The sequence below is a fragment of the Hemicordylus capensis genome, chromosome 10 (genome assembly GCF_027244095.1).
Source record: "Hemicordylus capensis ecotype Gifberg chromosome 10, rHemCap1.1.pri, whole genome shotgun sequence".
Lineage (NCBI taxonomy): Eukaryota > Metazoa > Chordata > Lepidosauria > Squamata > Cordylidae > Hemicordylus > Hemicordylus capensis.
The window spans coordinates 23,699,951-23,725,693 of record NC_069666.1 but is presented as its reverse complement, the minus strand read 5'-3'; the positions used below and the strand labels follow the sequence as shown (position 1 = coordinate 23,725,693).

At 46.5% G+C, this 25,743-nt stretch overlaps 1 protein-coding gene across 2 annotated transcripts; it reads left to right on the top strand.

The window, feature by feature from the left end:
- The first annotated feature begins 5,341 nt into the window (after window positions 1–5,341).
- Window positions 5,342–24,012, top strand: IDH3A (isocitrate dehydrogenase (NAD(+)) 3 catalytic subunit alpha). 2 transcript variants are annotated; one of them, XM_053272718.1, is made up of 11 exons: window positions 5,378–5,531; window positions 12,314–12,376; window positions 13,871–13,954; window positions 16,191–16,305; window positions 16,907–17,094; window positions 17,267–17,400; window positions 18,998–19,100; window positions 19,313–19,377; window positions 20,484–20,568; window positions 21,104–21,256; window positions 22,109–24,012. In XM_053272718.1, exons 1-11 carry the CDS (start codon window positions 5,502–5,504, stop codon window positions 22,184–22,186), a joined length of 1,098 nt encoding a protein of 365 aa, XP_053128693.1. In that variant the 5' UTR covers window positions 5,378–5,501; the 3' UTR covers window positions 22,187–24,012. The 2 variants fall into 2 exon arrangements, 1 of the variants encoding a protein (XP_053128693.1); XR_008311483.1 differs by lacking the exon at window positions 22,109–24,012 and having other exon boundaries at window positions 5,342–5,531; window positions 20,484–20,648; window positions 21,104–21,241.
- Window positions 24,013–25,743: the final 1,731 nt, after the last annotated feature.

Here is a 25,743-nt window from a genome sequence, read left to right as displayed (position 1 = left end):
GTTTGGGGATACAGTGGGAGAGAGTTCCCCAGGCTATTACGGGGCAAAACGTGGACATTTCAGAGATGAAAAGACGCTGCTGTCAATTTGGAAATCCAGCCTGGGACCATTTATTTTAGGAAATGAATGCTGAGGCAAGCAAGTCCTGTTCAAGAGAGGGAGTGTAGCTTAGGAGACTAGCTTTTTATTGGGGCTGAGGTGCTGAGCACCTCAACCCCTACACCCCTCTCCCCAAAGGGCCTGCATGTTCTGCACCTTTCTCTTCCTTCCTTCCTTCCTTCCTTCCTTCCTTCCTTCCTTCCTTCCTTCCTTCCTTTTGCCGTCCCAGAGCAGAACCTGGAGAGAAATAGTTTTGGAAAGAATTTGGGAGGGGCTGCAAGCAGTTGGCTGTGGATCTCAGAAGGTGCAGCTGTTAACCCTTCGAGTTCCCATGCTCAGATAGACTGCTCCTGCTCTGAAGCTCTTGTGCACATAGCTGCTTGCTGCTGCTACCCACTATCATGTTCTTCCATCTTCTCATATGATTTTGTTTCATTTTTGATTTTCTGATCAACAATCGAAATAAATGATTCATTCAATAAATGATTCATTCATTCATTCATTCATTCTTCCATCTTCTCTTCCCTGTCTCTTCTTGGCATTGCCCTCCAGGGTGTTATCAAAAGCTCAGATCTGTTACATTATCTTGGATGGTGGCCGGGTTCTGTGTCCAGGGCAAAACGCCCCAACTGTTGCACCCTAGCTACAACACTGGACACAACTTCTCTCTGAGAGCATGTTTAAATAGTTGTTCTAGCTTTTTTGCAGTCTTTATCTAATCAGCCAGAGCTTTGCACATTTCGGCAGAGGGTTATCAGGGTTATCAGCAGGAGTCTTTCATCCCATGCTCCACTTCAGCTCACTTTGCTCCAAGCTGTTTGCAAAAGTCCAGAAAATCGCCTGCACATTTACAGCACTAGATAAAGTTTGTCTAAAGCAGTCGTATCTTTTACAAACTACTATGCTTTGGATCAACATGCTGTGGAGCCAACAACCTGGATGGCTTTAAGAGGGGTTTGGATCACTTCACGGAGGAGAGGTCTGTCAACGGCTACTAGTCGGAGGGCTATAGGCCACCTCCAGCTTCAAATGCAGGAGGCCTCTGAGTCCCAGTTGCAGGGGAGTAACAGCAGGAGAGAGGGCATGCCCCTTTCAACTCCTGCCTGTAGGCTTCCAGCGGCATCTGGCGGGCCACTGCGTGAAACAGGATGCTGGACTAGATGGGCTTCCTTGGGCCTGATCCAGCAGGGCTGTTCTTGTGTTCTTATGTTCTAACATGGCCTCCCTTCTACCTTGGTAATAGCCATGAGGAAATTCCTGAACTCCTCGGCAGGACAACACCAGGATCAGCCCCAATCCCGGTGCTTCACATGAGCAGACCAACCCCAGTAGGGCTATGCAAGCCCAGGGAGAGTTGCTTGTGTGAACAGCCCCATTCCAATGCAAACCAGGGCAAACCTTGCTTAGCAAAGGGGATAATTCATGCTTGCTACCATAAGACCAGGTCTCTTCCCTTTCCAAGACCAGGGATGCTCAGACCTCCAAGAGCTGGTCTTGTGCTAGCAAGCATGAATCATCCCCTTTGCTAAGCAAGGTCCACCCTGGTTTGCATTTGAAAGGGAGACAACATGTGAACACTGTAAGATATTCTCCTTAGGGGAGGGGGCCGCTCTGGGTGGTTCCACATTCTCTCCCTGGAATCATCTCCCGGATAGGGCTGGGAGAGACTCCTGCCTGCAACCTTGAAGAAGTCACTGCCAGTCTGTATAGACAATACTGAGATAGATGAACCAATGGCCTGACTCGGTATGTGGCAGCTTTCTATGTTCCTATGAAATGCAACATCTGCTCTTGGGACTAACAAGCAATATGTGAGATCTCCAGCTTGGCTGTCCAAGCAAACGCCCCTTCCCTTTGGCCAGTGTCTCGCTGCAGGCTCCAGCAGCTGTCTCCAACTCAGGGGCGGAGCCCCCATTGGGTGGACCGGTTCAAAGAACCTGGGCCACCACCCCTCAAGGGCCACGCCTCGCAGCCCAGACACGCCCCCACGCCTGACATCAGATGCTGGGGGCGTGATTGAGCTCCCAAACGGGGCCACGCGCAGAGGTGCTCTTACCCCTGGACTTTGGGGCCAAAGTCCAGGGCCTCCACAGCCCCTGGGGCCCCCAAATCCTCTTTAGTTTGTCCCGGGTGGTGTGGTGGGGCTAGAGGGCTGCAGTGGTGGCTGAACCCGGGCCACCACTGGCCTCCCTCCACTCCTGACTCCAACTGCCCCAGAAATGGATGCAACAGCAGTCCATGGTACACTTTGGCACGTTCCGAGGTTCTGTTGCTGCTCTAGGGTATTGCCCCTCACCAGTGTCTCTTGTCCCCAGGCCAGAAAAGCAGCTCATTTGCTAAGCTGCTCAGCTGTGTTCCTGGCCATCTGGCTGAGGTCAGGCGTCACAACTGTGCCACTACGTGCCACATGCCTGAAACGCTGCAATCCCCTCCACTGACTTAAGCGAGGCTTACTCCCCAGTAAGGGCGCATAGGGTTACAGCCATGCAGCCTGTTTCCATGCTCACTGCTGAGAGGTAACCCTACAGATTAGGAACAAAAGAAGCTGCCTTATGCTGAGTCAGACCCTTGGTCCAGCTAGCTCAGTACTGTCTACGCTGACTGGCAGCAGCTCCTCGTGGTTTCAGGCAGGAGCTAGTCTCTGAGCGAGTCTCTCCTAGCCCTGCTTGGAGATGCTGCCAGGGATTGAACCTGGGACCTTCAGCATGCATGCAAGCATGCAGATGATGCTCTTCCACTGAATTATGGTCCCATCCCCTCAGAGGAATATCTTTCAGCATACAAATATAGTCTCTCATCCAAATGCAAACCAAGGCAGACTCTGCTTAGCATGGGGGAGAATTCATGCTTGCTGCCACAAGACCAGCTCTCTGCAAAAGTGGACTCCCAAGTCCACAATCAGTGGGGCCCCTAGACAAGTCCACACTGGCACAGTGCAATCCTGTGCATATTTAGGAACCGAGGAACATAGGAAGCTGCCATATACTGAGTCGTACCATAGGTCAATTTCGCTCAGTATTGTCTACACAGACAGTATCTTACGGAGTTCAATGGGCTTAACTGATGCCCATATGAGCAGCATGGATGGTGTTGCTAACTCCGGCTGAAGCTATTCCTCCAGCATTTTATTTCCCTCGTCATTTCAGTATCAAAGCTTTTCTATCTTTCCTGGAGATTGATGCCAAATCTTGGAGACTCTACTGAAGTAAAGTGCGCCGTCAAGTTGATTTCGACTGCTGGCAACCACAGAGCCTTGCAGTTTTTCTTTGGTAGAATCCAGGAGGGGTTTGCCATTGCCTCCTCCCACACAGTCTGAGACGGTGCCTTTCAGCATCTTCCTATATCACTGCTGCCTGATATAGTACCAGCGGGGATTCGAACTAGCAACCTTCTGCTTGTTAGTCAAGCATTTCCCCACTGCACCACTTAAGGTGACAACGAGACTCTACTACTACGACGACGACTAATTATATGCCACTCTTCCACCAAAGCTCTCAAAATGGTTTACATAGAAAAATAAATAATACATAAATAAGATGGCCCCCTGTCCCCAGAGAGCTCACAGTCAAAAAATAAACATAGGGCAGATGCCGGCAACAGCTGCGGTGTCTTTGGGAAATGCTTTGCTGGGGTTGGATAGGTCCAGTTGCTCTCCTATATATATATATAAAAATTTTAACATTTATATTCTGCTCTTACTCCAAGTAACTCAGAGAGGTGTACATAGTTAAGTGTCTCCCCACAACAACCCTGTGAAGTAGGTTAGGCTGAGAGAGAAGTGACTGGCCCAGAGTCACCCAACAAGTATCATGGCTGAATGGGGATTTGAACCCGGGTCTCCCCGGTCCTAGTCCAGTGTGTGTGTGTGCATGTGCATGCCACTTTAAAAGGTGTCTCTTTGCTCAGTTAGCAGAGACCAGTCCTGAAGATTGGCCACGCCTACTTCTGCATACTCAAAATCAAATCTTGCTGTTTTCATGGGCTTTATCACTATATATCAAATATACATACGGATATGGCTGTCAAATTCAAGTATGCCTTATTACTCCAAAGCAAGTTCTGCTGATTTCAATGGGCTTTACTTCCCAGTATGCATGCCTAGGATAGAGCCACAGTGCTGGTTCAGGATGATAAGGTTGTCTAGTGCTAAAACACTTTCGCCTTTTCCCCTTTTTAAAAAGAAGTTGTATTGCTTATTATGCAGTTTACTTACAATTACCAGTTGTATTGTATTGTTTCAGCCACTTTTGTGTTACAGTGTGCAGAAAAAGCACAACACCACAAAAGCAAAAGGCATGCATTTTAATTGTATGTTGTTTAAAATGCAAGTGGTTTATTTGATTTCATATTAGAACTAAAACAAAACACGATTTGTGTTTTAAACACTTTTTATTAATAATGAATAAATGAATGATTAAACACTGTTTTATTAAAACACTTTTATTTTTATGTATTTGCTGCACTTTGGGCAGGGGGGAACCTCCTAGTGCTATGCATATTTATATACCGCTTTTCAACCAAGTTTTCAAAGCGTTTTACAAAGGAAAAATAAAGAATCAAATGAATAATAGCAATAGCACTTACATTTATATACCGCTCTATAGCCAGAGCTCTCTAAGCGGTTTACAATGATTTAGCATATTGCCCCCCAACATTCTGGGTACTCATTTTACCGACCTCGGAAGGATGGAAGGCTGAGTCAACCTTGAGCCCCTGGTCAGGATCGAACTTGTAACCTTCTGGTTACAGGGCGGCAGTTTTTACCACTGCGCCACCAGGGGCTCATAAGATGGTTATTCTATATAATAAGATGGTTATTCTATATAAATAATTATAGATAGTTAGATATAATTGCCAATGATATGGCTCAATATATATATCATTGATAATAATAACTAAACTATAACTATATATAACTATAAATAAATAAATAAATAGATAGATAGTTGTAAACCGCCCAGTGACTTGCATTTTGGGCAGCATACAAATGTGTATATATATATAGGATATCATAATTTTTAGATATAATTATATACAATATAAAATTTTACATAGAACAAGCATCTTCTTTATTTGTTTATTTCTGTTTATATATAAAACCCATTTCAATTTGTAGATCATTATTATAAATCAATTCAAATGGCTATTCTCTATAAAGAACCACACTGCCTGCCTCGACAAACTGGGCAGGGCGGGGCCTCTCGCACTAGGGGGCGTGGCCGAGGGGAGAGGCGGGGCGAGTCTCCCTTCACGGCGGCGGCTCCCACCAATCCGCTGCGGCTCGCGGGCAGGCGCCGGCCTTGATTGGTCGGCGCGGGGCTGAGAGGCCGGCGTGCGAAGCGTGCGTGTCTCCTCGGTCAGCGCCGCCGGCGAGGGAAGGAGCCGTCCCCGCTTCCGCCGCCATGGCTGCCTCCTCGTCGTGGGTGCCGAAGGTGAGGAGGAGACGGGCCGAGGGCGGGGAGGGCCCCCGAAGCGGCCTCCCCTCCCCGTCAGAGGGGGTCGCGGCTGGACCCTGGCGCGACCTTGGCGCCTGCGCGCTGGCTCTCGCGAGATCTGGCTTCTCCGCCGCGTGACCTTGCCTGCCCCTGCGCCACGCCTCTGGGGAGAGGACGGCAGCTCCGCTCAGGGCTGGGAAGGGATGCTGAGAGGACATGCCCTTGAGCCCATCCTTCCTCCAGCGTTGCACAGCGTCAGCTCTCCTGCAGATGTTGGGCTGCAACTCCCATCCTCCCTGGCCGTTGCCCAGGGGGGTGATGGGAGTTGTAGTCCAGCCACAGCTGGAGGGTTGAGCTGGAGATGCAGCCCTGCTCTAAGGAAGGCCCCTGTGTGCTGGGAGGGAAAGAGCCTGATGTGGGAGTAGGCAACCTTGGCTCTCCAGTTTAGTGTGACTGGGGGTGATGGGAGTTGTAGTACAGCAGCCACTGGAGAGCCATGGTTGTCTGTCCTAACAGCAGCCTGCCTGGATCCTGAGTCGAAAGTCCTGCGGCTGCCAGTTCTTCAGGATCGGCCAGGAGTCAACCTCTGTCACCAGGTCACTGTTGAAAGCAGCCCTGCAGATCTTAATGCCTTACCCTTGTGAAAAATGTTGCGGGGTGCCTCTAGGCTCAGTATTTGGTTTCCCACTGTGGCTGGCCAGCCACGTATCCTGGGGGGAAGCCCACAAGTAGGGATCAAAGGCAGTGACCCTTGTGAACTGTCCCCAGCAGCTGCTATCTGGAGGTAGACTGCCTTTGGGCATGAAGGCTTGACTTCTACATTAATAACATAAGGCGGGCTCTGTTGAATATTAGCCCTTCGACCTATCTAGTCTGGTATCAAAATGGTAAAGGTAAAGTGTGCTGTCGAGTCAGTGTCGACTCCTAGCGACCACAGAGCCCTGTGGTTTTCTTTGGGAGAATACAGGAGGGGTTGACCATTGCCTCCTCCCACACAGTATGAGATGATGCCTTTCAGCATCTTCCTATACCGCTGCTGCCCGATATAGGAGTTTCCCATAGTTTGGGAAACGTAGCAGCGGGGATTCGAACTGGCAACTTCTAGCTTGCTAGTCAAGTCATTTCCCAACTGTGCCTATCAAAATCGTAGTATTCTCTCATCTTATAGCACTTTTTGAGTACTGTGTGTTTCATGTAATGAAATGAGGGTTATTGATGGAATCCTCGCAACAACCTGTGTCCTTGTACTGCTGTATCTGTGTGGCAGCTGAGAGGGATTGGCTTGGTAGCAAGCATGAATTGTCATCTTTGCTAAGCAGGGTCTACTCTGGTTTGCATTTGAATGGGAGACTACCTGTGAGTCTCTCCTTCGGGGATGGGGTTTTCTCTGGGATGAGCACCTGCCTGCTTGCATGCAGAAGGTTCCAAGTTCCCTCCCCGGCATCTCCAGGTAGGGCTGGGAGAAACCACTGTCAGTCTGTATAGACAATAGTGAGCTAGATGGCCTAGTGGTTTGACTCGGTATATGGCAGCTTCCTAGGTTCCTAATCTAGTTGTAGTGATGGTGTTACCCTTGTGTTGCTTTTGAGGACTGTTTGTGTGTAAAGTGACAGTAACACTGAGTATGTCTAAAAGCAGGCAGCTTTGTATGTACGCCAGTTGCCTACTGACTGAGTAAAGAGTGTTTGTTTTGTGTCCTGTCTCCATGTGAGAGATGTAATTGGGTGTAAACATAACATGTTGTCAAAAGTGCCTGGAGCTTGTTAAAGAAGGAAGTGCTTGGTGAAGCTTATGGCAGAGTCAAGATTTACACTGGTGAAGTCCAGTATTCTCTCCAGTGGGGATCCTCAGATGTTGTTGACTACAATTCCCAGAATCCCTAGCCGCAGTGGCCTTTGGGATTATGGGAACTGTAGTCAACAACATCTGGGGATTTGTTAGAGGGAACACTGGTGAAGTCCTGAACTTAGTCTCTTAACTTATCCCCTTAGCTAAGCAGGGTCTGTCCTGGTTGCATATGAATGGGAAACTAGAAGTGTGAGGACTGGAAGATGTTCCCCTTAGCGGATGGAGCCGCTCTGGGAAGAGCAGAACGTTTCAAGCTCCCTCCCTGGCAGCATCTCCGAGATAGGGCTGGGAGAGATTCCTGCCTGCAACCTTGAAGAAGCCACTGCCAGTCTGGGTAGATAATACTGAGCTAGAGGCAGCTTCCTATGTTCCTATGATGTCCAGAGGTTTGCTATCAGACTTGGACTCTTTCTTCTGCTTTATCTCCCACTACTCCCTGATAGGTGGGTAGAACCCCCCCCCCCCAAATGACAAGCAGGTGTTCCATGCAACAGGGACCCCAGATCTTGTTTACTGACTGATTGATTAAGTGCCGTCAAGTCGGTGTCGACTCTTAGCAACCACATAGGTAGATTCTCCCCAGGATGATCTGTCTTCAACTTGGCCTTGAAGGTATCTCCATGGTGCATTCATTGCTGTCCTAATTGAGTCCATCCACCTTGCTGCTGCTGGTCGTCTTCTTCTTTTCCTTCCACTTTCCCCAGCATTATGCACTTCTCAAGGGAGCTGGGTTTTCACATAATGTATCCGAAGTATGATAGTTTGAGCATAGTCATTTGTGCCTCGAGTGAGAATCCGGGATTGATTTATTCCATGATCCATTTGTTTGTTTTCCTGGCTGTCCATGGTATCCTCCAAAGTCTTCTCCAGCACCCAAGTTCAAAAATGTCAATACTTTTTCTATCTTGCTTTTTCAAAGTCCAGCTTTTGCATCCATAGCAGTAATAACCAGCACCTTGAATTGGATCCAGAAACAAATTGGCAACCAGTGCAGCTCTTTCAGAGTAGGTGTAATATGCTCTGCGCGAGCAGTTCCAGAGAGAACCCTGGCAGCTGCATTCTGCACTGACTGATGTTTCTGAATATTCTTCAAGGGCAGCCCCACGTAGAGCACAGTGCAGTAATCTAGCCACGATGCGACTAAAGCATGGGTAACCATGGCCAGATCTGCCGCCTTGAGAAAGGGCCACATCAGGCATACTAGCTGAAGCTGTGCAAAGGCACCCCTGGCCACTGCCTCCACCTGAGCATCCAAAAGCAGAACCTGGTCCACCAATACCCCCAAGCTGTGCACTCGCTCTTTCAAGGGGAGTACAATCCTATCCAGAGCTGGTTGAATCACCCTATCCTAATTTGCTTTCCTCCTGACCAACAGTGCCTCTTTCTTGTCTGGATTCAACCTTAGTTTGCTAGCCCACACCCAGCCCATCACCGCCTCCAGCCCCCAGTTCAGGACATCTACTGCTTCCCAAGGATCTGATGTCAGGGAAAGGTAGACCTGAGTGTCATCTGAGTACTGATGACACTTCAGCCCAAACCTCCCGATGACCTCTCCCAACAGTTTCATGTCGATGTTAAACAGCATGGGGGACAATCCTGAGCCTTGCTGGGACCCCATAGGCCAGGCCTGCACAACATAAGGCCCGGGGACCGGATTCGGCCCGCAGTGACTATTTTACTGGCCCCCAGGTATCCTGCAGCAATACAGGAGCTGGATCTGCCTGTGGTGCCATCCTGTGCCTGCTTTCTCAGAAATATGCTCCATTGACCATACGCCCACTGAGGTTTACTCCCATGTAAGCAAACCTAGCATTGCAGCCTGAAAGCAAAAACAGTCTAGGGAGCGGAGAGGACTTGGCATTTGTTTGGGGCTGGCAGGCACTCTTGGGGCCCCACTCATTGAGTAGGGGCAGGACCTATCCTTGGCTGAAACTATGGGTCCATTGACAGTGGGAATAGGTCCGCAAGTAACTAATATGACTTTTAAATTTAATGGAATAACAAGTAACTAATACGATTTTTAAATTTAATGTAATAATGTGCTAAAAATTGACCTCTGCCCCTGCACGCCAAGTTGTGGATGGTTCTGGCCCGCCAGGGCATTTGAGTTGTGCAGCCCTGCCATAGGCCAAGCAGAAACCCCCCAGGACCACATTCAGGAACTCCCTCCCCCCCCCCTCAAGAAAGGACCAGAACCACTCCGGTGCACTACCCCCAGTCCCTGTACCCGAGAGGCGGTCCAGAATGATACCATGGTTGATGGTATTGAATGTCACTGAGAGCTCCAGCAGAACCAACTCCCCCTGTCTAGTTCCCAGCGTAGGTCCACCACGGTGACCAAGGCAGTTTCCGTCCCAAACCCAGGGCGAAAGCCGGATTGAAAAGGGTCTAGATAATCCATATCATCCAAGACCCTTTGCAGCTGCACAGGCACCACACCTTGCTTAAAAAGGGAAGATTTGAAACGGGCCGATGGTTCTCAAAGTTGTTGGAATCAAGGGAGGGCTTTTTTAATAGTGGTCTTTCCACTGTTTGAGGCTCAATGGCATCCTACCCTCCCTTAGTGAAGCATTAATCATTTGCTCCAACCACCTACCTGTCCCTCCCCTGGCAGATTTACTAGCCGTGAAGAGCAGGGGTCCAGAGCGCATGATGTTGCCTGCACACTGCCTAGGATCTTGTCCACTTCCTCAGGCTGTGCTAACCGAAAAGAATCTATCACAGTGGGGCCAGATGATTGCAACGGCATGTCTCCTAGAACTGCTGAAATCCTGGAGCACGGATGCGAGTGATTTTTATCTGCAAAGTGATACGCAAACTGGTTACAGTGAGCTGCTGATGGTTCTTCCCCCATCACCTGGGTGCTGGATTTTGCCACATGAAATGATAGAGGCCGAAGGAGAATGTGTCTTTCCCGCCTCCACTGCCACAGAGTAGTCTCTAAAATGGGCTTTAGCCTGAGCTTGGGCTTATATACTCTGTGATCATATATTCCCATTTCATTCTTCTCCTCTACACACACACACACACACACACACACACACACACACACACACACACACACACACCCGCCAATATTCTCTGAAATAGCTTGCTGCTTGATCCCTAGGGTATGAGGCACTTTAACAGTAACATGAATTTTTTACCCTTGAAAGGAGAGGAGAGCTGGTCTGGTGGTCGCAAGCATGACTTGTCCCCCTAGCTAAGCAGGGTTTGCCTTGGTTGCATATGAATGGGAGACTTGATGTGTGAGCACTGTAAGATATTCCTCTCAGGGGATGGAGCCGCTCTGGGAAGAGCTTCTAGGTTCCAAGTTCCCTCCCTGGCAGCATCTCCAAGATAGGGCTGAGAGATTCCTGCCTGCCACCTTGGAGAAGCCGCTGCCAGTCTGGGTAGACAATACTGAGCTAGATGGACCAATGGTCTGACTCAGAATGTGGCAGCTTCCTATGTTCCTATGTAAGTCTGAGGACCAGGATGTCTGCCTGTAAAACTGTTTGTCCCCCCCCCCCCCACTTCTTTACCATACACGGAGGCATTCATGCAAAGATGATATACTGTAGGTAGTAAACCTTGTGCTTTCTACAGATATTGTAAATGGAGACCTGTTACTAGGAACCGATGTGTCATTCACACTTTCCTCTCTGTGGGATGCTTTCCCGTCATGCAGAGAGAAAATAAGCCTGAAGTGCTTGCAGTGACTTGCTGAAGGCGGCCCAGGAAACATCGCTGCTGAGAGGGTGACCACGGAGAGCCTGTCCGCACAGTGTTTTTCCAGGCTTGCAGTGTGAAATCAAAACCTGGAAAGCATTTTTTTTTTAAAGGGAAAACCTCTTTTCCCCCCTTGGCAGGGATCCCTGTGCTTGGCTGTGGAAAGCCAGGCTGGCATTATGCAGCCACACGAGTTCTTGTGAGCTGGGTAGAAAAATGCAGTTTTTCGGGTTGGGAGAGTCTATTGTCTTCAAACAGAGTTTGGAGCAGGCATGAGAGATAACGTGATCTATGGATCGACGAGGCCATATATGGCTGCCAAAAAAAAAAAAGGCCGAAGGCTAACAATTCTGTGCTGCCCATTCTTTATTCAAAGTGGGTGAAAGACCAGAGTGAAGTGCTTTGTCCTCTCTGTTCTTGTCGGAGAGAAATGTTTGAACACTTGATTTATATAGGCACGGGCTCTCAAACCTGGGTCCCCAGATGCTGTTGGACTTCAACTCCCATAAGCTCCAGCCACAATGGCCTTTGGCGTGTGATGTGGAACATTTGACTGGGGCAGGGGAGGGATGTGTTGGACAGGTGGGCCCTGGCCCCCTTTCCTCTGAGGATGCCCTTGGTTGGAGAGGTGCCCAGGGATAAGCTCAGCCCTTTACCCAGTGAAGTTGGGGTCCGAAACCCCTTCCCAGAAATGGTTCTCCCTATGTAAGCAAATCAAGCAGAGGCCAGGTGATTTGTGCTGGCGCAGAGAAGAGATACCAAGTTGTTGGCGAGCAGAAATATTGATGTCTGGGCATACTCCTCCCTGCTAAGATAGTCGGAGAGCCTGCATGTTTCAGTTGAGTGGCTTAAACATTGTAGTGTCCGTCCAGTGGGATTCTTTATTTGCACATAAATGATCACGTGCTTGCAGAATGCTCTTGTTGCCTTTTTCTAAGATGGCGGCTTCCCTGCACCAAGTTCCAAGCTCCTTCGGAAGAATTTTTAAAAGCCGCTTCCAGCCCTCCTGCTTGGAAAAAGGAATCGCATGGACGTGTTCCATGTGCATATCTTCCCTTCCTGGTTTGTTTGGTTTTTTCTGCTTTTGGTTTTTTTGCTTGCATACATCCTTCAGTTATGGAAAAATACCACCAAATGTAGGCGTCTTAGTTTGAGGGATTCTCATTGCTATTGCTTCCCTGGTTATCTAAATTACTGGCATTTCTCCCATATTTCTGCAGGTCTTTCGTTTACTAGGGGGGTTCAAAAGCCAAAAACAGGTGACCAGACGTTTTGGTAGTACTGTGAGTATACTAGTTTGTTTTTGTTTTTTTCCTTTTGGGGAAGCTTCTCAAGAACAATGCTGACTTGCACAATGAATCCAGGGCACACAGTTCTTATGTTAGTTTAGCTTAATCTGAAAATGACCTCTGTTCAGTTAGTGTATGCTTCAGAGCTGTCATACTAATTTGAACAGAGGTAGCTCTTTGTGATTGCATGCTTAGAAAATCTTACTGATTTGCCTTAAAGTGAACCCTTTGGAAAAAGCAAAGCTCATTACACAGAAGACAAATTCATTGACAATATCCATACATCATTTGAGTGATTTCTATTTAATGGATTAAACTAACCACTTGATGTTTGGAAAACTTCACTGGGAGAGGAAACATTGAGAACCTTCTCATCTTCCACACCATTCTTTTGAAATCCTCCCTATAAACAGTAGTTTTTATTTTATTTACTTGTATAGAATGTTGCTATCTAGAGTAGATTCCTTTGCTGCTTTGATCCAATCCTAAGCCTTTCTTCAAGAACAGTGTTTCTTAATATGGGGTCTGCCAGATGTTTCTGAATGACAGCTCCCAGCATAGCAACATCTGGTGGACCCCACTTTAAGAACCACTGTTCTAGAAGAACCCATTAGTGATTGTGTTGCTATAGACTGCTGAAACATGTCACACATGCTTCTCTTAGCATCTTCTAGAGGCCTGACTCTTCCACATGTTTACATTGATACAAACTGATCTGTGGCTTTATATGCTTTGCTTTGTGTGTTTTGTTCTTAATCTTGCTTCAGGCATGTGCTTGGCGCATGTGGGATAAAAACGAGTGGGGGCAGGATAGGGTTCAAGGGTCAACCCAGGCTTTTGCAGAGAGCAGGGTCATTATTCAGCGACGAAGCTGTTTTTGCTGCAGTAGGGCTGTTTTCACGATCGGGGTCGGGAGCACCCAGCCCTAGTAGTCATCTGTCTTGCCTTATTTGGTAGGAGTGGTAAGAGCAGGGCCACTGAACCTAAGAACAGCCCTGCTGGATCAGGCCCAAGAAGGCCCATCTAGTCCAGCATCCTGTTTCGCACAGTGGCCCACCAGATACCGCTGGAAGCCACAGGCAGGAGTTGAGGGCATGCCTCTCTCCTGCTGTTACTCCCCTGCACCTGGTACTCAGAGGAGATCTCAAGGTCCAGGTAGGAACATATGAGGCAAAGCGCTCTCTCAGGTAACCTGGGTTTGCTCACTTCATACAGCAAATGGGAGATCTAATGTTGAAGGCTTTTTCCCATGACAAATATTCCCTACACAAAGAAAACTAGAAAAAGAGAAGACAAAACAGCTTTTCTTTCCTGCAGCTGCAGAGTAGTAATGACACTGCTTCCTTCAGCATTTTTAGCAGTATTTCAATTTCCAGCAAGTGTTAGAATATGAAAGTAATCTGGCACTATGCAAGCCATAGGTAACCAACACATTTTTGCGCATTGATATGTGGTATACTAATTGATGGATACTCTTTTAACCCCTAGACACAGACAGTGACTTTGATCCCAGGAGATGGCATTGGACCCGAAATATCCGCTGCTGTCATGAAGATCTTTGAAGCAGCTAAGGTAAACGTTTCTTCTCTGATTGCCATGTGGCTTTTTACCTGTATGTTCCAATACTATTTTAGGATTTGCTCTCTTAGGGAGTAAGTTTTGGAAGAGCAATAGGTCAGTTGAAGGAGAAGGTCTGAAAAGCAAGGAGCTCTTCACTGGGGCTGACCTGTGGGTCTAGGAATGGCTGTTCCCCCTCTTAGGGGAGAGCAGTGGCTTTCAGAGTGCTGCAGATCAGGCTTTGATTATAGTCGGTGACCAGCAGCAGCTGATGCTCCTGCTTCAGCGGTGGTGGCAACACACATCAACATGAGACTTTGGAATCGTAATGCACATTGTAATGCTGTGACCTTTGTGTTTGATCTTTATTGATTAATAGCATTGCATTGTGCAGCCAGTGTGTGTGTTAGTCGGCTGGAGCAATCTGTTTTGCAGGCACGCAGGTGCAGCTCACCTGGTTCATTCCCACTGCATGTTTTTGGTGTTGAGGTTATGGGGAAGATTTGGACAGTCCCCTGGATTTGGGGACTCTGTTTTCTTTGTGCCTGTTTGAACCATAGGGTCTGGAAATCTGCCTATAAAAATGAAAGAGCAGATTTTAAGGGCTGCGTGTCTCCCTTCTCTGAGTTGAGTAATCATAATAAAGGTTTTCCACATATCTCAGTCTTGACTTGATCTTCAGGGAGAAAAGGAGCATTGTGCAATATAGTATCTGAGGACACTTGTTTTGTTTTCATCAAAGATGTCAGTTGAGTGTTGGGGTATATGTTTGGCATTAATGACCTTTTCAGACTTCAGTTTCGCACATGGTGGTGCTGGTTCACAGTGTGCTATAAGGAAAGTTACAATCTGTGTGAATCCTATGGGAGTTTGGGGGAAAGGTTAAAAAAGTATTTAAAATCACCCACTTGCCCCTTTCTTTTGTGGGTTGGGTGGTAGGTAGCGCCCATCATGCCCTACCACACAACCCACTTTGGTGTCCCTGGGAACCAACCGTCGGGAATGATGGGGTGTTTCGAGTTCCCCATTGTTCCCTCTGGCTGAAACACTCAAAACGTTATGCCGTCAAAACAGCCGGCTCAACTGCTGTTTCAAGGGAACATCTTAGCCACTTTGCATTTTGAAACAGAACACAAAATCTGTTTTGTGCACATCCCTACAACTAAGATGTCCCCTACAGGGGTGGGGGTGTGGGTGCACGCACACAAATGCAAGCATGTATACAAATTTAAATGTTACAGTGATGCAACAAGCTACATCAGTCCCAGGCTTACATGCAGACTCATGAGTTACTCATGAGTCCTCCCACTGAAATTAATAGGCAAGCTTACTTGTTCCATTAATTTCAATAGGAGTAGGATACTTAGTGCTAATTTTCTGAACCCATCAGGCTGAAGGAAGAGAGATGCTTAGCTTCAGCATGAAGCCAGCCAATCAGAACAGAGGAGGAAGGTCTTCACCCTCCTCCCTCCCCTTCTGCAGTGGACACATTGCTGAGGCTGTGTCAACGTCAAGCCGGCAATCCTCAGATGGGGAACAAATAGCACAGCTGCAGCATGGGTGGACAGGCTTCAAATATCCCTGGGGATCTTTCTTAGGACTCTGTGGATCTATCCCAAGGACTCCATGTTAGAAATCCCTGATCTAAACCAAGGCAGACCTCTGCCCCAGAGAGCCTACGTTAAACTTAGAGGCGAGGTGGAAAGAGGAGCTGGAGCCAAAGGGAGCAAGATCTGAATGCAACCAGGGTTCCTTTAAATTGGAGATGGCAGCAGACTCTGAGACCAAGCATCTTGCAAAATGGGATATTCCCTGAGTGGCTGTAAGCTAAGAAAGCTGAGCAAGATACCCCTTACTTGTATAGCCAGAATTTTAAATTTAGATGAGGAGCACAGATGAATCTGCCTCTGTCCATCAGAAATCTTGGATCAATGCTGAACCTCGGTGAATACTGCAGAAAGCTGCCCTGAGGTGGGCCCACTCCAGCAAATAAGTGCCGCAACATACCGGTGGCAATTCAGATTAAAGCCTTTTCAGTGGCTTGTCATGAGGCTAGGCCTTCTTTCCTGTGAAAGATTTCCCACTATTTCTCCTAAAAACGGCAGGGTTGGCACATCTTAAGCAGAGGAAGGGATCGCAGAGGCTAAATCTTTTCTGTGTCTAGACAAAATCCCTTTTGGCAGTGGGTTTTTTTTTCTCCCCCCCACCCGCCAACCAGCTCAGAAGATAACATGAAACAATTGTGTTTTAGGCTCCTGTTCAGTTTGAAGAGAGAAACGTGACGGCGATTCAAGGGCCAGGAGGGAAATGGACAATCCCGCAAGACGCCAAAGAGTCCATGGACAAGAACAAGATAGGGCTGAAAGGTATTCTGGAAGCTCCTGTTGACATCCTAAATGCTGAGCTTTGCCGCATCTTTATGAACAAGCATGTGTTGATTTTGTTTGGTACAACTAAGCTGCTTTTTGATCTCGCACCCTTTAAATTAGGCTAGTAAACATAAACAAGTTATCCTTCCACTGACACAGCCTTTCCTTGCTGTTGGTGGGACAGATAGAAGATAGAAGGGACTAATCCAGGGTGGAGGACCTTTGGCCCTCCTGCAGGTGTTGGCCTGATTGATTATCATTATTAGTATTAGTATATCTGGTTTACACAGTCAGACAGGTGTTATTGACTGGTTTGTTTTATCCAGACATTGAGTCCTTCCCAAGGACCTGGGATGGCTGAATTTTATTGTCAATTGTTATAGATATCGTTGCAGAATATAGGCTTTTCCCAGTAAATTTGCTTCTTGTAATTTGATGATGGTGATTTCTGTGGCCCCCAACTGGTACTGATTTACTAGGGAGTGGTGGTGAAGAATGAATGCTGTTACTAAGTCACAGGCTAGTATCTGCCAGCTCCATGAAACTGACAGTATTCTGTCACTTTCCACTTCCTTGTTCCTCCCCTGCTCTGTTTCAGGCCCTCTGAAGACTCCCATCGCTGCTGGCCACCCGTCCATGAACCTGCTGCTCCGTAAGACATTTGACCTTTATGCCAACGTCCGTCCCTGCGTATCGATCGAAGGCTACAAGACCCCTTACACAGATGTCGACATCGTCACAATACGAGAGAACACGGAAGGCGAATATAGCGGCATTGAGCATGTGGTAAGTCTGTAGAGTTCTACCAATCGTGCAAGTTGAATTAGCTCCTAACTGCAACAGAAACGGTATTGAATTTGAAATGCTGCGCTCTGCAGGCCTGATAATTCACCCAACCACCCCCCTGCCCTTGTAACTCAGCTTTTTACTACCCACGTAACTGTTATGTGTCTTTCAGATTGTTGATGGCGTTGTACAGAGTATCAAACTCATTACAGAAGAAGCAAGCAAGCGTATTGCTGACTTTGCGTTTGAGTATGCCAGAAACAATCAGAGAAGCAAAGTTACGGCTGTGCACAAAGCAAACATTATGTATGTGTTATAACAGAGTAACCAAATTCTAATGTTCCGCATCCCTGTTGCTGTTTTTTGAAATACAGAAGTGCATGATGGCCTCTTGCTGCCACACGAGGCTGCCCAAAGGGGCAAATCTGGGACCCACAGTTAGCAGTTGGGCATTGACGCTTGAACTCTTCCTGTTTTCTACGTTTCAAAAGGAAACTCAATGGGACTTAAGTTAGTTGGCTATAATACTATTCTGCACATGTTGTGAGTTTCATGAAATGGTTGTAAGAGAACATTCCTCAGTTAATAGTGAATTCCGCAGATTCTATCCCATAGCATGAGGCTTGCCTGTTTCCAGTTAGTCCATTCATTCTGACCTCATGAAAGTAGTTGACCCCCCCGCCAGCAGATAATAGGCTGTTCCCACAATCAGAACTTGGATAGGACAAGTGTCCTACCCAACTGCGATGCTCCCGATTTGTGATGGTCTGTAGCTTTGTTCAGATGTTACACTTGCAGCTGGGAAAGCAGGGAGGAAATCCTGCTCCAGACCTGCCGTTCACCTCCTCTCTTCAGCCGCTCACAGTCAAAGCAGCTGTAGTCTGCAGGGGGGTAACCCATTGTAACCACGAGGGAAGGAGCTTCTGTGATAGGCAGCCTGGATCTCTCCAGGCTGGCAATCATGGAAACTTCTTCCCTCCCTGGTTGGAGCACATCCTTCTGTAAACAGCTGAAGAGAGGGAGGGAAGTGACTTCCCATGGATGGGGTTTCCTAGTACTGTATGAATGAAGCATGTGAGTGTAAAACAGATTTGAAGGCAGGGATCTTGCTTGTGTGCTAATGAGCATGATGAGGATGAGCACGCCCTACCCAGTTCACGTCCCCAACTTCAGAATTGGGGGGGGGGGGCGGGATCTCCCTGCCCAGCTGGGGCTTAGCACACGACTGAGCTCCCTGCCTCCTACTGTGTTGAGACACTCGCCAGTGGTCAAAAATCAGGAGTGCGTGCAGCTCCCAATCTAAGGTAGGAGACATCACCTACTCTAGTAACGATGGTCGGAACAGTCCCAGTATATAGGGCACGTCTTTCAATGGCTACTAGTCTGAGGGCTTGAGGCAAGATGCCTATAAATGGGGCATGCCCTCTTGGCTTCTCGGAGGCATCTGGTGGGCCACTGTGTGAAACAGGATGCTGGACTAGATGGGCCTTGGGCCATGTTCTTTTGTACCAGGTGTAGTTATGAAAGCAGCCTTTTAAGGAACCTTGAGTAGAAGGAAGTTAACTTGTTAATACGGGTGCTTTTAATTGCACTGTGCTGGGTTCTTTTAAACCACCCAACTGTCTGAAACTAACTTAAAGTAACTGGGTTGAGTTACTGCATGTTTTTTAGGATCAAACTAGTATTGCTGAGCAATAGATGCATCTAAAAAATGAGATGTTTCCCTGTGCCCATTGTGGGTGGGGATGATGGGAGTTGTAGTCCAGCAGCACCTGGGACCCAAGCTTGAAAACCCTTGCTATAGAGGGAGTTACAGGGGTCACCGTCTCCCCATATTTACTCCTGTAAACACATCTAGGTTCCTCAAATACAATTTTTCTTTCTTTTTTTGATCGATTTGCAGGCGAATGTCTGACGGGCTGTTCCTGAAAAAATGCAGGGACGCAGCAGAAAACTGCAGAGACATTAAGTTTAATGAAATGTATCTTGACACTGTGTGTCTGAATGTGAGTATATCACAAATTTAATTGTGTTTTGATTGTGTTTTAATAATTTTAAATTTTAATTTTATGTAAACCACCCAGAGAACTTATGTTTTGGGCAGAGTGTGTGTGTGTGTATGTATAGATAGATAGATAGTCAAGAGGTGCGTAATAGTTCCAATTTCAGGTCCTCTTAAAACAGCAGCCTGTTTCTTCTCCTCCTCCCCCCCCTTTAGATGGTGCAGGATCCGTCTAAGTTTGATGTCCTTGTTATGCCAAACTTATATGGTGACATCCTTAGGTAAGTAGTCGTGAGTTAATGACAGAATACATGTATTGACTCCAAAAGATTATAAGCTTTTCCGCTCAGGCTCCCAAAGCAATGACAAATAGTTTGAAAAATCAAATTAATTCAAAACACTAGGCTGTCTCCCAGAAAGTGAATCCTGACCAAGCCTCATTGATACTGATTTGACTTCAGCTACTCATGGCTAATATTATTGAACTCAATGAGAGATTCTTAGGAACTACTTTCTCTGGATTAAGCCTACCAGCTCCAAGGAGCTTTCTGTGATGGGGTATGGCTGTTGAATGTTCTCTCTAGGGACGCTTGTCTAGTGCTGAGTGATGACAATTTTGTTCTTCCATGCTTTGAGATATTTTAATGCCGCTGTCTGGAGTGCACACTTCTGGCAGAAGTGTCCGAAACCCACCCATTCTCCAAATCCAGTTCCTGATATTCTTTGCTCAACATTCTCCCAACTTCCTTAGCAAAGATTTGGAAATTGGGCAAGGAATAGCTGGAGACTGACAGGCAGAGAGAATGCAGAAACAGGACATGGGCCAGTTCAGAAATGTCCAGCAGGACCACATGCTTGTGGTTCCCATCATATCCCCAACATTTCCCCCACTTACAAATTGCTGGCAGTCACGTGAAATCGCCCTATATTTTGTTTTGTTTTGTTTTGTTTTGTTTTGTTTTTACATTTATATCCCACTCTTCCTCCAAGGAGCCCAGAGCAGTGTACTGCATACTTGAGTTTCTCTTTCACAACAACCCTGTGAAGTAGGTTAGGCTGAGAGAGAAGTGACTGGCCCAGAGTCACCCAGCTAGTCTCATGGCTGAATGGGGATTTGAACTCGGGTCTGGCTCTTTCTGATTGGTTGATTCTATTAGCTGCTTTGGGAGCTTATCTCTCTCTTTTAAACTGAAAAGCACAATAAAAATATGACCATAGACAGCCCAGGAGGGCTAACTTTCAGAAGCACAGCAAAATGGAATTATTGTTTGCCTCTGGAATTGTAAGCAAAGAGCTCTCACTCTTTGCACACAGTATTCCTGATGACGTCTGCTAGGAAGCCTTGGCATTTTCCCGATAATCTCTCCTTTTCTTCTTCCTCTTCCAGTGATCTGTGTGCAGGATTAATTGGGGGTCTTGGAGTAACACCAAGTGGAAACATTGGTGCTCATGGCGTTGCCATCTTTGAATCGGTAAAGTCCTTTCGTGCGATGTGAAATTCTGGAAGGAGAGCCCTGCTCGAATCTACAAGTTCTGTGACTTCATTGTGGCGGTTAGCAGGCTTTCAGTCTCCCGAGTTGAAGAAGTTCATTTTAGGGACGTCCCGATTAGCTGAAATTTAGTCCCCATGTACAGCACCTGTGCTGCTGCATGGGTCAGAAGTGCAGCATTGATCCAGTTGCACAAGAATGGAACATAGGAAGCTGCCTTCTACCGAGTCGGACCATTGGTCTATCTAGCTCAGTATTGTCTCTGGGGCAGGGGCTTCTTTAAGACTACGGCTAGCCACTGCCAGCTCCTCTTCTCTCTCTGCTTTAACTATCATGGTATTTGTGCTCTGGAGAAACTCCCAGTGGCTTGTCTCATGCAAAGCCATCTTTCACATGACACTTCATAGGTTTTGTTAAGAGCACTGAGCTGTGATTTCTGGTGCCAGATATCCGCTGCGAAATGCTTTGATCAGGAGAAGCAGTGCATTGCTCTGATAAGAATGCTTTGCCTCTGTAGGTTCATGGAACGGCTCCAGACATTGCCGGGAAGGACTTGGCCAACCCAACTGCGCTTCTCTTGAGTGCGGTGATGATGCTGCGTCACATGGGACTGAACGAATTCGCCACGAGAATAGAAGCAGCCTGCTTCGACACAATCAAAGATGGGAAAGTACGTCTCGTTGGGGTTTGCCCAACACTGGTGATTGGCTAGGCTGGCCAGGAAGGGAGCCTGCCTGTCTTCATGTTGGCCTGACTGGTCGATATTTTTTATTTATTTATTTTATTAGATTTGTATACCTAGATTTGTATACCCTTCCAAAATGGCTCAGGGCGGTTTACAGCATGATAAAAACAATTAAAACAAATTAACAATTAAAATCAAACTATTAAAACACAATAAAACCAATTAAACAGTTAAAAACCCTGGAAATCATGGCAACAATTTAAAACAATTTATATATCTCTTCTTTTTTCTTTCTTTTTTGCCAGCCCTATTAATTGACCCATCTTCTGCGTTCTGCCTTTATTAATTGGCACGGCTGATCTAATAGATTGGTATTGACCTTATTGACCAACTTGGTATCTGGTTACCATTAATGTGGTTAACCTCAACCAGATAAATGTTCTGCATTAAGTGCTTGAGATGTTGTTGACTACAACTCCCGCCATCCCCAGCCAAAGGCCAACATCTGAGGGCCTAAGATTGAGAACCCCCCAGCCTAGCTGAAAATCATCTCTAGCAGGGGTTCTCCAACTTGGGCCCCCAGATGTTGGCCTTTGGCTGGGGGTGATGGGAGTTATAGTCCCATACAGCTGGAGTGCCAAAGTTTTTTAGTCTCACTTCAGCTCCGGGGTAGCCATCCTGAGCCTCCCCAGCTGTGGCCAGACTCAAACTCCCATCAGCTGGAGGGCCGGAGTTGTGGAGCCCTTGTCTTGATCCTGGAAATGGCCATGTGGTTTAGAAAGCAAATTCTTAATTTCCTACTTTTATGTATTTTTCTCTTTCTCTCCCTGTTTTCAGGTCTTGACCAAAGATTTGGGAGGTAATGCCAAGTGTTCAGAATTCACAGCAGAGATCTGTCGCAGAGTGGTGGGCTAGAGTCTCATCCTTTCTTGCCGGTTTCGAGTCTCTCCTGATGGATACGGTTACTAAAACACATTAGCTGTCTGCAATTCATATACATCTTGTTTGCCTTTCCTCACGAGGAAAGGCAAACTTTTTAGATGGGGCCTCTTTGTTTAAATAAATTCAGCCCAAATGGGTGCTGCTATTCTTGTGCCTGCTTTTGATGGACTTTTTCCAAGTGCTTTTCTTTATTATATGTCGGAACATTTTTGTAGAAATAAATTCCTTTCTTGGTATTGCATGTACAATGGTCAACCATCTTCCATTGTGAGTCCTCTTACTTTACAGAAACACTTGACGTTAGTTGCCAGATAAATGAAAGTGTGATTATGCCGGTAACTTTAAAAGAGGCTTGATCTGTTTTAGCAGACTTTATGGAATGCAATAAGCTTCTAAGGTCTTAAAATAGCACAAGATTTTTTCCCCTAAAGCAAAAGACCTAATTAAGCTGACAAGAAAAGTCCCAATAAAGAGGTACTTTCCATTTGCCATTGGCACCTGAAACCTGTCCTTCAAAAGCATGAATAAAGACCTGCAACTGTAGAAACGCGGAACCAGTTTCAAAATATTTAAAATATATATCAGATCCCAGGTATTTAACCTTAGCAGGGACTGAGGGAGTATGGTTGAAAATCAAACTGTGTTTGTGACTCATTCTCCAAATAGGCATCTGAGTTTCTCCACACATCACTTATTATGTTAGTATTTTTTCTAGTGGAGATTAGTTATCCAAATTGATTTTGTCTGCTGCAGAGTGTGAAGGGAATGCTAGGTGCTTTTCTGTCTAGATGGATACCAAATAATTTGTTGTTACTGCTGTATCGGAAGGCCTTTTGTATTGTATTCCAGATTCGTATCGGTTTATATTGGGGTCCCCAGATGTTGTTGGACTACAACCTGCCTCTTCCCCAGCCACATTGTGGGAAGAGGGGAATTGTAGTCCGACAACATCTGGAGACCCAAGGTTGAGAATCCCTAGCTTTACTTGGAAATTGGTTGTTCTGTAATGAATGGATTTCATACCACTGAAATGAGAGTCCGTACGATCTGTCCAGACTGGAACAAGATGTAACAGGGAGACATCCCAAAGGCAGATCTATATCTCTTCTCATCTCCCCCGATGTACCATCTGGTGATACAAAATACAGCTCCTGTAGTGAGACTGAGAGCAGGAAAACGTGCAACATGTTGATGCTGCAGCTCGTGTCTTGTCTTGCTAGGGGAAATACAAGGCTGCTGTTCATCAGCTCTGCGTCTTCCACCACATCCAATGCCATCCCTACTAAGAGATGGAAGTATTTGGGGCGGTGGTGCCTGGAAGGCGTTGAAGCTGCAATTCTTTCCTTTCATATTACATGGCGGGCACCCATGGCACAGTCCTCTGAATGTCTTGGAACAACTCCATGCCTGATCCAGCCCCTTTCCAAGGGCTGTTCTGAGAAATAGGATCGAGCCTGCCAGGTACCCATTCCCTGTTTGCTTGTTTTCTCACATGCACTGGATGCAAACCATGTAGGACTGCATTTTTTGCCTTGCTACAGTTTCTAGGTCAGTGGCTGGCCAGTAGTCATGGGGTGGTTCCTTTTGAGGGGTTTGTGTCTCTGCATTTTGCTTCTGCACTGGGAAGCATTCGCTACCTTAAGGTAACTGGCACTCTTGTGCTGTCCATAAGAATAGGGGAACAGGACTTATCTGAACATGTATATTTTCTGCTGCTGCTTCTGTCTTTTGGATTGTGCTCAGTGGCTGGAGTTATCATTGCGCACAAAGTGAGGAGAAATAAAGACCTCCCAAAGATGTACAGTTCTCTGTGTGTGTTCTTTGGATCAGAAGCTGGGTGGAATCCCTTTTTTTTCTCTCAACAGGTTAGTCCCCTTCCTAACTTGACTGAGCAGAGTGAGAGCAACTGGGCCTCCCCAACCCCAGCAAAGCATCCCACCGGATGGGTGTCTGTCTTTTTAGATTGTGAGTCCTTTGGGGACAGGGATCCATCTTTATTTTTGTTTCTCTATGTAAACCGCTTTGGGAACTCTTGTTGAAAAGTGTGGTGTACTACATATTTGTTGTAGTAGTATTCTGCCGAAGGCTTGCATACCACATGTTCGTACTGAGATACGATCCTCCCCATCTCTGCCAATTTTTAGAAAGCATTTGAAAACCCACCTCTTCACCCAAGCTTTTCCAGTTCTTTAAAATTTTAAGGTTTTAATGTGTGGGTGATTGTTAAATTGTTTTTAAGTTTTTATATATTTTAACTTGTCTTATGCTATTGTTAACCGCCCAGAGACGAAAGTTTGGGGCGGTGTACAAATTTGATTAATAAATAAAAATAAAATAGGTTGAATAGATTTTCCAGCAGGTATATTGGGTACATCTGAACTAAAATCAGACCAACACCCCCTTTATCCTCTTTTGCTAGCAGCTTATAGCCTTACTTAAAAAAAAAAAAAAGGCCAAATATTTTGGATGTGAAGAGGACACAAAATGAGATGTGGATAGCCCAAAGATTCTCTAGACTTGAGCCCCCAGATGGACTACAACTCCCATCATCCCCAGCCCCACTGACCTTCGGCTGGGGGTGATGGCCAACAACATCTGGGAGCTCAAGTCTGAAAAGCTCTGGGTCAATGTATCCTGGTCCCAATCTTGTTGATCTGTCACTGTTGATGTATCAAACTTTTGATCAACATAAAAGGTACCCTTTTTAAAAAAACCCAAACCAAACCCAAAAACATCGAGTGGTGCATGCTGTTCTGGAACTGTTCCTTCCTCACAAGGAACGAGAGACTCTGTGGTGTCATGCACGTATCACATCTAGAAATCATATGCAGACATGCATCATTTTTTAAAAAATACTTTTTTTCTGAAGTCTTTTTTATTCATATGCTGATTTAAGTCATTAGCAGTACATGCTGTCTACTTGGTGTGCAGGCTCAGCGTGTTCACAGAGCAGTAAGGCCTGCTGGGGGGGCTTCCTCCTGGGTCAATGTGCACAGAATTGCAAACCTGAAACTTGAATGATTGACTAGAATTTCAGCAGGTCAATGAGTAACGGTTGCTGGGAGGGGAGAGCCCACTGTTTCAGGCTCTGCTTGCCGCGTTCCAGGAGGCATCAGAGAGAGAGAGCCCTGGGCTAGAGGCAGCTTTTGGTCTGACACATCCGGGCATGTCTAGTTTCGGGTGTTTTAAATCCATGGATCAGCCTATGCTCTATGAACCCACATTGCCAAGCAAACCACCTTCACTGGTTATATCTTATCTGATGCTAGTTTTCATTCTATCTCATAACAAGATTTTGGACTCCTGATGATGTGTTCTCATAACTGACATAAATGGGAGCAGAATCCATGCCGTCAGTTTCTAGTACAAATCAGTAAGTCCCATTTCGTTTCCTATCACTATATTTAAAATACATTTGCTTCTAACGAAGAAAAGTGTCAAAACAGAAAGCAGTTCTACTGCCATGCTGCCATTTTACCCAGGGCTTGTATATATCTGTTTTCTGCATCTATAAATGGAATGAAAATCTA